The 12,320-nt window shown below is 34.1% G+C and overlaps 1 protein-coding gene across 1 annotated transcript; it reads left to right on the top strand.

Moving 5' to 3' along the window:
• The first annotated feature begins 7,417 nt into the window (after positions 1-7,417).
• On the top strand, positions 7,418-8,076 carry LOC140819254 (uncharacterized). The gene is made up of 2 exons (XM_073179265.1): positions 7,418-8,021; positions 8,066-8,076. Exons 1-2 carry the CDS (start codon positions 7,418-7,420, stop codon positions 8,074-8,076), a joined length of 615 nt encoding a protein of 204 aa, XP_073035366.1.
• Positions 8,077-12,320: the final 4,244 nt, after the last annotated feature.

The following is a 12,320-nucleotide window of genomic DNA, read 5'->3' as shown; positions in this document are numbered from 1 at the left end:
TTACTTCTCAAACATATCGAATGTCCAAACATATTATATTGCAAATTAAAAATGAATAATGAGAAATTAGCCTAAAATATTGTGTAATTCATATATATGCAACTCTTCTAATTACCGGTACTGATGAATTAGTAATTTATTTAAATCAATAAAAAAACAATCATATATAAAATTAAAAAACGAAAAAAAATGCAATTTTAATCGTGTATGTTTGCTTCTTTGGTATTTCAGTCCTTTAAGCTATTATACTTCAATTTTAATAATGTATATTTCGATATTTGCAAAATTTAATATTTTTTCGTCGACGGTGCCGTTGTAACACTATACATATGATGTCACATCAGCTTCACATCAGAAGAATGACTAAGATTTTCAAAACAAACAAAGATAAAAGGACAAGACTGAAATTTGACAACATAACAAATAAAAAATCATAAAAAAAATAAATATACGGAACAAAAAATGCAATTTTTCTTTAAAAAATATAATTATTGAATACATGATTATTTTATATAACTTGTATTGCACTCCACTTGTCAAGTAAAATTCTTGGTTGACCAATTGGTCAATAAGTTAGAATTATTAGTGGGAACCATAATAGTATAGAATAAGATAGTGACACTTGCAATTAAAATTCAATTATTTTTTAATAATAAACAGGAAATTCTATCCTAATTCTGTCAGTGGTATGAAAATCTCACATTTTACACCTTCTATTATTATTAATTATTATTATCATTAAATTATATATATATATATATATATATATAAGGATTTAAAGGGATGGGCCAAGTGATTGCAGAATGGGGGCCCATATTCTATCTTGGCTCGGGTTGTGAGGCCCACATACTTTTAGCTTTTAACCATTCCAGTAAAAAATGTTGGTATAGTTTTCACACGTACGGCGGCTCTTTATGCCTAGGTTAAACATGCAAGAAATATAAAATATTTAGGTTTTCATCCATTTTTTTAAAAAAAATACACCTTAAATCTACAAAAACATGTCACTAAATTTTTTCAAAAACTATTCGATTAAAAATTCATTTGGTGCTTAGCGATAAAAATTAAACGAGAGAACTCCAAGTGTGTATATGTTAGTTGTCTCATATCGGTTGGATAAAATATCTTGGAGTTGTATATATAGTCTTGGACAATCCTCCCCCCTTAGCTAGTTTTTGGGATTGATCGAGTTATGTTCAAATTCTAATCTTAACAGTATAGACTGTGATCGTATTCGAATTTTCTAAAACGAAGAAAAAACCGGAATACCTAGGTGAAAATGAATAGTACTTCAATAGTGTGTAACCATGAAATGAAAACCAAGTATATAATTTACTAAGATAAGATATAAAATCAAAATCGGGTATATAATTTACTTTATTTCATTCAAATTACTTGATCTATATCAATACAATTCAAATCTTATATTTATATTATTTACTATATAAGTATGTATCATGTGAGACAGTCTTATTTAATATTTTTTTATTAGTCTTGTAGGATTGAAGATTTGTCTCACAAAATTAATTCATGAGACTGTTTCACGAGAGTTTTTGTGTCCAGATAAATAATTATTTATTCATTCATATATTTATTTAATAATTTATTTTTTTGTCAGATACTTTTGTAATATAATTATATACTTGATTTGATTATAAACTTTTCTAGATCAGGCATACTAGCTGGCGCCATGAAGATGGGTGGTGTGATTTCCGGGCCCACCAGCGTAGGCCCATCACTGACTACTTTGGGTTACGTGGGCCCATCTATCAATGGGCTTACTGTTTTTTTCTACAAAACTTTCAAAAATAAAACATTATGGAAAATACTTAATAATTCCCCCACTATTACTCAAGTAGACAGGGTAGGTTCATGTCTGCCCAAAGAAACTGGAGATTTTTTTTTTAAAAAAAAATTAAAATTATTTGAAAACATTCCCAAAAAAAAAAAAAACAGTAGAGCCACCTCTTGAACCCGTGAGATACAGACACATTTGAATATGTAAGAGTCACATCAGAATCTCACATGTTGATGATGAATTATAGGTCAGATCACGAATCCGAATGAACCTCCCACGCTTGTTGAAAATAAAAGTTTAGAATCGTTTAATATATATCGGGGACAAAAACTTATATGAGACGATCTCACGGATCGTATTTTGTGAGACAAATATCTTATTTCGATCATTCATGAAAAAATATTACTTTTTACGCTAAGAGTATTATTTTTTATTGTGAATATCGATAGGATTGACCCGTCTCACAGATAAAAATTCGTGAGATCGTCTAACAAGAGATGTACTCTTTATCGAGATACGTGTCCAACGACGTTACATCTTTGTGCTCATACATTATCTAAATGATTCCCACTATTCCAACATTAAGTAGTAGGTGTGACACCATCATAATATCGATGAATTATTTTGTCATATGATCGTACGCATATTGCACATGGCCATTTCATGAGATTTTCAAGCTGACAATTTAGGACATAATTTGTCTCATCTTTCGGAAGGTAAACTAACCAATCGGCATCGAATATCGAGGCATAATTGCTTCCCTAAGTACTTACCAAAGTACAACTTTTTTGGGCTAATTTTGGGGTTAATTTACTAAAAAAATTCCTTAAACTCAATTTATTACATCATGCTAATGATTTTAATTATTGGTTTTTTTTAAGTAGGTCCCAAGTGTGATTTTAGTGAGTTTGATGTCTCTCCCACTCTGTCCAATTGCTTTATTATTTCATTTGATGTGAATATCATGTGGAAACAAACTACAAAAGCCAAATTCAATTGGGAAAAATATGGAAGATTTGATTAAATGATTATGAATATAATATTCGATTCTCGATGGTAGTTAATATGGTCCGGTAAAACATCAAAGTTAAGGACAATATTTTGTGATACAGATATTCTATTTAGATCATTCATGAAAAGTCCTAGATTCGACGAATGTCCTCACTGTATCAAGACGAGTATTTCCAGCATGCTTATGTCCTCACTCACACGCACACTGGGAAACTTCCCAGGAGGTCAGTCATCCCAAAATTGCCCCAAGTTAAGCACGCTTAACTTTGGAGTTCTTATGTGACGAGCTACCGAAAAGAAGATGCACTTTCATGATATGAGTAGTACAAATCAAATCTTTTTAAGTCCTCTTCAACTGTACAGTCCATTACATTGAACAGTCTCGGAATCTCTCTCATTCTCGTGTGAGTCGGTTCATTCATGTTCCTTCCACCTAGAAGCCTGCCAGGAGTCGCTAATTGTCCGTGCAACTGATGATACCGGCGATTACCCCCGTCCTCTTCGATCCCGGACCTCACAATCCATATAATAGTAATAATAATAATTTTGACGATGTTATCAGACACACTTGTACGCTCAATCAATAAATCCACACTTCGCCATCACTCCTCCTATAATTATTCTCACCATCCAACTTTGTACGGTCCCACTACCCGAGTCTCCATTTTTTGGGTTATTATAATAATAATAATAATAATAATAATAATAATAATAATAATATAATATAACTCTAATTATTTTGAATTATATAATATAACTCTAATTATTTTAAAATTCAAACCAAATATTAGATGAAATAAAAATATGAACAATTAATGGACTTCCCTTTCCCACCAAAAAATTATTTCAACCATACTTAAAAATATAAAACAAAATCATCATGTACTTGTTTCTTGTTTATGAATGTTATACAAATAAGACCATGTATTATATTATATTACGCTAGCGCGTGAAGCACACATATTGCGCGCCCGATTTAATATATGAATTTTTATGTATTTATGTATGTATGTATAAGTATTGTGCATGGTATATGTATAATATATATTTTATGTAATATATTTGATTTCAATTTTGTTTTATTGTACAAAAAAAATAAAAAAAATACAGAAAAAGGTTATATCCTTTACTTTTTACAAAATTGTACATATCCGTAAAAAAAATTGGTCTGTAATCAATTTTTTTTAAAAAAATATTTGCAAACAATATCTAAATCTCATGGTCTTAGAAAAGTCGAGCGGCAATTTTGGAAACTGTTTTTGTTAGGTTAATCGTGCATGAGTGAAAGTAGTACTGAGATAAGTGCTTTCTTGAAAAGTTTTTGTACGTCAAGCTACTGACGTTGCGCCGTTTGATTTAGATGGCTATGTAAGTCGTAAAATAGTGATACAAAATCTTAACTGATAATACTCTTTTTGTTGGCGACATGACCGACGGTAAAGAAAAGTTAACACTGATCTTTAAGGGATGTCAGATAGCACTAGCAGATAGACACACACATCCCTAAATTCATGAGCTTAACTGCTCGATCTATTAACAATCAAATAGATGCACTCAGCGCTACTATAATTATAAAGAAATAAAGTTATTTTTGGCCTAATACCTAATTTTTGACTTAATGATTAACATTTGATGCTATCGGTTTTTATATTTGTGAAATAAGATATGTAACAAGCAAATTAATTTGAATCATGAAATGTAGTTTTGGAATTAATTTTTGTAAATGTTTTTGTATGTAAAATATATAATTCATACCTTTTTATCTGAGTTTGACTTACAATACATGGGAATTAATATTTCAATTAAATTAAATAAAGACAAAAATTTGTGTGAGACGGTCTCACGGGTCGACTTTGTGAGACGAATCTCTTATTTGGGTCACCCATGAAAAAGTATTACTTTGTATGCTAAGAATATTACTTTTTATTGTGAATATGGATAGGGTTGACCCGTCTCACAGATTATGATCCGTGAGATGGTCTCACATGAGACCCACTCCTAAATGAAATGTTGGTATGTATTCGATAGTATGATGCCCATTGAGTACTTTTGTTATATGTTGATGACATTTTGAAATTAAAATAATCTTCATTTATTTGTTTAAATAAATTTATTTTGAGCAATGCATATGTCCATTGGATTGTTGTATTATTATAAATTGAGTGTTTAAGTCGTTAAACACGGAAAGATTCAATTTATAATTCAATCCAAAGTTTTATTGTCCACGATCGGTAAATAAATAAGGACAAATTATTTTGATAAGATCGTCTCAATTTTATTGAAGCCTATCTTTGGTTTGGTAATAAAATTGAGGATACATTTTGTTGTATTGGATTGGACCACGTGAGATTTGAATTTGATTTGACCATACTAATTCAAAATCACTTGATTGTCGTACATAACACCTTAATCCTGAGCGGATAATGAACTTTGATTACTAACTTGAAGTTCTTTGATACATCAATGAGTGAGATCAAACCATTGGTCAATATCTCGATGTTTTGGGAATCAAAGTGAAATAACAAAGAACATATATTCGTAATATGGAATCTGTCACCTAGTCAATAGGTATGATCATAAACTCACAAGTTCTTCTAAAAGACAGTAAAATCTGAGCTCAGTAGTTCAACATTCTTGTTGAATTAATTATGTGATGTGATCACATGGGACTGTCAAAGAGAAGATTAGGGTTGAGAAGCTATGAATATCTAATATGGATTATATGGTCATGATATCCTGTTTTAGATGTTCTAATTGATCGACAAGGGTGATATGTTGGGTCGATAAATTAGAGGATATTATTATTGATTTTGTGCTTCAGTAATATCAATTAATTTGAGAGTGCAGTCTTATCTTTTTAGTGGAATAAAATAAGATTAATAAATTATTTTGATAAATCATGAGTTGATTGGTATCAGAGCCACGTGTTTTGATATTGTTTTGCGTATTTCGAATTAATTAATTATTTATGCATGTTTTAGTTTAAAACGGTGTTATATTTATGTGATTATGGTTTGAATGAATGATTTATTTAATTTTTGAACGGTTTATGGCCTTAGTTTTTTGGTGAAATTGTATTTCGTATTTTCGAGTCTGTAACCAAGGGGGTGGATTAGGACTCCATGTTTCCCCTTGTTATTTTCGTGCAATTTTTATTGTATTTTTCGGATTTGGGCTTTTCGGTTACTGTTTAAAGAACTGGAGGGCCGGATGCAATTCAATTGAAACTACAAGGGCTAGACGGAAATTTCGGCCAAATAATTCCAGGGACCAGAGTTCATCTTCTTCAATTCGTAAGGGGCATGTTCTGCAATTTCCGAAATCCACCATGAAAAGCAAATCTAGATCGCGTAATCGGAGGCACGCGGCTGCGAGGATGAGGGATGAACGCGAAGGTGATTTACGGTCCATCTCATGCGTCGTTTTTCACGTTGGAGTGGGCGCGATTGAGATGCAAAAATCGCCATTTTCTTTGCGCTGGATCTGGAAAATCGGGCATCTATTTTCGGTTTCGAAATGGATTTGGTGTCTCGGTGATTTACCAGTGACCGGCGCGGTGGAGATCTTCAATTTCGCACGTTTCCGGCGACTCCAGCGGCGGCAATTTTTTTAGGGTTGCAGAAGACGGGTCGCGGGCTCGGGTCATGGTTTCGGGTCGGATCCGGGCGATTTGTTTGGGTTGAAGATGGTTCGCGGGTTCTGGGTCACGGGTTCGGCTTTCGGGTCATGAGCTTTCGGGTCGTGGGCCAAGGCAGATTGCTGGGTTTACTACTTGGGCTGAAATTTTTTAAATTGAAGTATTGGACCAATTTTGGGCTCAATTAGATCTTTAATTTTATTGTGTCTAGGATGAGCCATAAATTTGTTCTCGATTAATTATTGTTTATATTTGTCATTCATGTATCATGCCATGTAGATTGCATAAACACCGTTTTAGGTTCCATATTGTCATGCATAAAATTTATTTATTCTATTTTTGAGAATAAATATTTTGATTAATAATTGAACTATTTTAAGAGTTAAAATAGTCATGATTTTATTAATCGGATAAAACCCAAAATTAATTTAAATATTAAGTGTGACAGTGTATATTTTAAATAAGCCCACGGTCTCCCTTATTAGTCCATTAGTAAGAATATATGTATGCCTCGTGCCAATTTTATTGGTCTCCCTATAGGAGGGCTGCATTGCTTCAGTTACTTGATTGGACTCATTATTATAATTATTTTATAGTAAAATTAATTGTGACCACCCTATAGGTGACATAATTAATTTGGTACTTGATAAATAATTAATTTAAGGGTATACACTTAAATCAATAATATTGTGAGAATTTCCTATAGAATATTTTTACAATATCTTTTGATGGCCAAAATCAAGCGATTCTAAATTGATATTGCATGAGTTGCTAGATATATTGAATTTAGTGGGAGGGTCCCAGCTTAGCTATAAATAACATGTTTTTTCCTAAAGAAAAAATTATGTATTTTGGAGTTTTAGGTAATTTGCTGTGTTGTAGTAGTTTTGGGATCTACAAATGCATTTCATGCATAACACGTAATTTTATTTATTGCATTGCTCATTTAAATTTATTTTAATTTCAGAAAAATGTCTGGAAATTCATTGTCTATGATTTTAACCAACAACCAACTAGTCGGAGAAAATTACATTGATTGGAAACGTAATTTATTGATTGTCTTAACTGCGGAGAAACACAAGTTTGTGCTCAATGAACCCTCTCCATTGGTGCCTACGACGGAGTCCACGACAGCTCAAAGGCAGGCTTATGATAAGTGGATCAGTTCTGATGAGATGGCCCGTTGCTACATTTTGGGATCCATCTCAAATGTGCTGCAACAGAAACATCAGAACATGGACACTGCTATAAAAATCATGGATAGCCTCCAAAAAATGTTTGAGCATCAAGGACGTCAGGCACGACAAGCAGCCATTCGAACCATTATGAACATGCGCATGAAACCTGGGACGCCCGTGAGAGATCATATGCTTGCATTGATCGCTCAGTTTAACGTGGCTGAGGTGTTAGGGGCTGAAATCAAATCAGAGACTCAAGTTGACATGGCACTTGAGACTCTCCCTGAGATGTTCTCACAGTTTAAGGTTAGCTATAACATGAATAAGCTAAACATGTCCCTGACTGAGTTGATGAAGGAACTCCAAAATGCTGAAAGTGTTCTTAAGACTAAAACCGGTGATGCATTTGTTGTTGCTTCTGTTGGGCCGTCTTATTCCAAGCCGAAAGATAAAAATGAGAATAAAAGGAAGAAGCCCAACAAGAAGGGTCCACAACAAAATGAGAAGAAAGTCAAGGTAGATGGCAAGCCTAAGGGAAAATGTTTCCATTGTGGAGAGAAGGGTCATTGGAAGAGAAACTGCCAAGGATATCTAGCTTCCAAGAAGCAGGGTAGTGGTGAGTTATCTTTTATTGAGTCTTGTTTAGTGGTTGATTCTACTGATACTTGGATTGTAGATTCTGGAGCCACTAATCATATATGCAATACTTTGCAGGGGTTCCAAGTAACCAGAAGCCTCAATGAAGGGGAACATACTCTAAGAGTTGGCACAGGGGCTGTGGTGTCTGCAAAAGCTGTTGGAATTGTTTATCTTTATTTTTCGAATAATAAACATTTGGTTTTAAGACATTGTTATTATGTTCCGAAGATTACTAGAAATTTGATTTTTGTTGCTTTATTGTTTAGACAAGGATATTATGTCCATTTTTCACAAATGGTGGTTGATATTACCTTGAATAAAGCCCTTATTTGCAAGGGATATTTGAATAACGATTTATATGTCTTAAAATAAGATGACAGCTCTTTGCATCACATTGAATCCAACAAACGAATTAAATTGTCTCCCACTAATGAAACTTATTTGTGGCACTTGAGACTTGGTCATATCAACCTTAATAGAATTCAACGGTTGGTAAAGGATGGTCCTTTAAGTAATTTAAAGGTGGAATCCTTGCCTGTATGTGAATCTTGTTTGGAAGGCAAGATGACTAAGAGGTCTTTTAAATCTAAAGGACATAGAGCCAATGAAGTTTTGGAATTAGTGCACACTGATGTATGTGGACCAATTAGTGTACAAGCTAGAGGAGGATTTGAGTATTTCATCACCTTCACTGATGATTACTCTAGATACGGTTATGTTTACTTAATGTCCCACAAATCTGAATCTTTTGAAAAGTTCAAGGAATTCAGAAATGAAGTGGAAAAACAATTAGGTAAGAGTATAAAAACACTTCGATCAGACAGAGGTGGCGAGTATCTGTCCAATGACTTTAGAACATACTTATCAGATAATGGGATCATATCCCAATTGAGCGCACCAGCTACACCTCAGCAGAATGGTGTCTCTGAAAGGAGAAATAGGACTTTGTTGGACATGGTTAGGTCCATGCTAAGTTTCTCTAAGCTCAGTACATCCTTTTGGGGATATGCTATCCAAACTGCAATATACTTATTGAACATGGTTCCTTCTAAGTCTGTATCTAAAACACCTCTTGAATTGTGGAATGGGCGCGTGCCTAATCTAAGACATATTCGGATATGGGGATGTCATGCTTATGTGCTAAAGAGAAAGATGGATAAAATAGAACCTAGATCAGAATTATGCATGTTTGTTGGATATCCTAAGGGAACAAGAGGATATTACTTCTATAGTCTTCAAGACAAGAAGGTATTTGTAAGTACAAATGCAACCTTCTTAGAGGACAAGCACATAGAAGAGAGTGAATCAAAGAGTAAGGTTCTTTTGGAAGAGATTACTGAATCATATACTCCAGAGATCCGCACTGAACCTACTCAGTTTGAATTCACATTTCTACCACCATTAACCCCTGGTTTCCAAACAAATGAAGTGGTAGAAAACATTGGTTCCAATGATCGGTCACCCCATCATATCCAAATGGAGAATGAAGGAAATGATCAAGAAGAGAACTTAAGACAACGACAATCAATTCCAATCAACCAAGAACCTCCACAGCTTAGATGTAGTGGGAGGGTCATTCGACAACCTTCTAGATACTTGCTCTATGGAGAATCGTTTGATGCGGTTTCCATTGAACAAGAGGAGGATCCCATCACGTACAAAGAAGCTATGGAGGATGTTGACGCTGACCAATGGAGGAGTGCCATGGAATCAGAAATGAGATCCATGTACACTAACTCCGTCTGGGTTCTTGTAGACATTCCTGAAGGTGTGAGACCTATAGGGTGTAGGTGGGTTTACAAGAGAAAGAGAGGAATAGACGGAAAAATAGAGACATTTAAGGCTAGATTGGTAGCCAAAGGTTTTAGCCAACGAGAAGGAATCGATTACGATGAAACCTTCTCACCTGTGGCTATGATAAAGTCTATTCGGATTCTCTTATCCATTGCAGCTCATTTTGATTATGAGGTGTGGCAAATGGATGTCAAGACAGCATTTCTTAATGGAAATCTTGATGAAACCATTTATATGGTACAACCAGACGATTTTATTCACAACGGTCAAGAGCATAAAGTATGCAAACTGAAAAAGTCTATTTATGGACTTAAGCAGGCGTCAAGGTCTTGGAACATCGTTTTTGATCAATCTGTGAAATATTATGGTTTCGATCAAAATCTTGATGAGCCTTGTGTCTATAAGAAAATTTTGGATGACAAGGTAATTTTTCTTGTGCTATATGTGGATGACATCCTACTTATTGGGAATAATGCAGGGGTGATGACATCTGCTAAAAATTGGTTGTCTCAACAGTTTGACATGAAAGACTTGGGAGAAGCAAGTTATGTTCTAGGTATCCAAATCCTTCGGGATAAGAAGAACAAACGGATTGCTTTATCTCAATCTTCATATATTGATAAAATATTGGTGAGGTATGCAATGCAAAATTCCAAGAAAGGTCAAACACCTTTTAGACATGGAATTCACTTGTCAAAGGACCACAATCCCAAGAATCCAAGTGAAGTGGAATATATGAAGAGAGTTCCCTATGCTTCGGCTGTAGGAAGTCTTATGTATGCTATGCTATGCACTCGACCAGATATTTGTTATGCTGTTGGGATTGTTAGTAGATATCAGTCAAACCCAGGACCAGAGCACTGGATTGCTGTAAAGCATATTCTCAAGTATCTTCGTAGAACTAGAGGGTATATGTTGGTTTACTCGGCTTCAGAGTTGGCACCTGTGGGTTATACTGATTCTGATTTTCAAGCTGATAGAGATTCTCGTAAATCCACATCGGGATCTGTATTCACATTGGGTGGTGGTGCCGTTGTTCGGAGGAGTATCAAGCAATCATGTATTGCTGATTCCACAATGGAAGCGGAGTATGTAGCGGCTTGTGAAGCATCAAAAGAAGCCGTTTGGCTGAAAAAGTTTTTGCTAAGCCTTGAGGTTATTCCTGCTACATCAAATGTCATTACTTTATATTGTGATAACAGTGGTGCAGTGGCAAATGCAAAAGAACCAAGAAACCATCAGCGTGGAAAACACATTGAACGAAAATATCACCTAGTGAGGGATATTGTTCAACGAGGAGACGTGACAGTGTGCAAGATAGCATCTGCTGAAAATCTTTCTGATCCTTTCACCAAAAGCTTACCTGCTAGAGCTTTTGAGGAACATATTCAAAATATGGGTGTACTAGACATGACTCATTTACTCTAGGGCAAGTGGGAGGAAAATGTTCGATAGTATGATGCCCATTGAGTACTTTTGTTATATGTTGATGCCATTTTGAAATTAAAATAATATTCATTTATTTATTTGTTTAAATAAATTTATTTTGAGCAATGCATATGTCCATTGGATTGTTGTATTATTATAAATTGAGTGTTTAAGTCGTTAAACACGGAAAGATTCAAATTATAATTCAATCCAAAGTTTTATTGTCCACGATCGGTAAATAAATAAGGACAAATTATTTTGATAAGATCGTCCCAATTTTATTGAAGCCTATATTTGGTTTGGTAATAAAATTGAGGATACATTTTGTTGTATTGGACTGGACCATGTGAGATTTGAATTTGATTTGACCATACTAATTCAAAATCACTTGATTGTCGTACATAACACCTTAATCCTGAGCGGATAATGAACTTTGATTACTAACTTGAAGTTCTTTGATACATCAATGAGTGAGACCAAACCATTGGTCAATATCTCGATGTTTTGGGAATCAAAGTGAAATAACAAAGAACATATATTCGTAATATGGAATCTGTCACCTAGTCAATATGTATGATCATAAACTCACAAGTTCTTCTAAAAGACAGTAAAATCTGAGCTCAGTAGTTCAACATTCTTGTTGAATTAATTATGTGATGTGATCACATGGGACTGCCAAAGAGAAGATTAGGGTTGAGAAGCTATGAATATCTAATATGGGTTATATGGTCATGATACACTGTTTTAGATGTTCTAATTGATCGACAGAGGTGATATGTTGGGTCGATAAATTAGAGGATATTATTATTGATTTTGTGCTTCAGTAATATCAATT

Source organism: Primulina eburnea, chromosome 18 (assembly GCF_022965805.1).
Source record: "Primulina eburnea isolate SZY01 chromosome 18, ASM2296580v1, whole genome shotgun sequence".
In the NCBI taxonomy this organism is placed as follows: domain Eukaryota; kingdom Viridiplantae; phylum Streptophyta; class Magnoliopsida; order Lamiales; family Gesneriaceae; genus Primulina; species Primulina eburnea.
This window is presented reverse-complemented; position numbering and strand designations above follow the sequence as displayed.

What these genes read in the sequence shown, in the direction of transcription:
- LOC140819254 (XM_073179265.1), top strand. Translation starts at nt 7,418, where the DNA reads ATGTCTGGAAATTCATTGTCTATGATTTTAACCAACAACCAACTAGTC.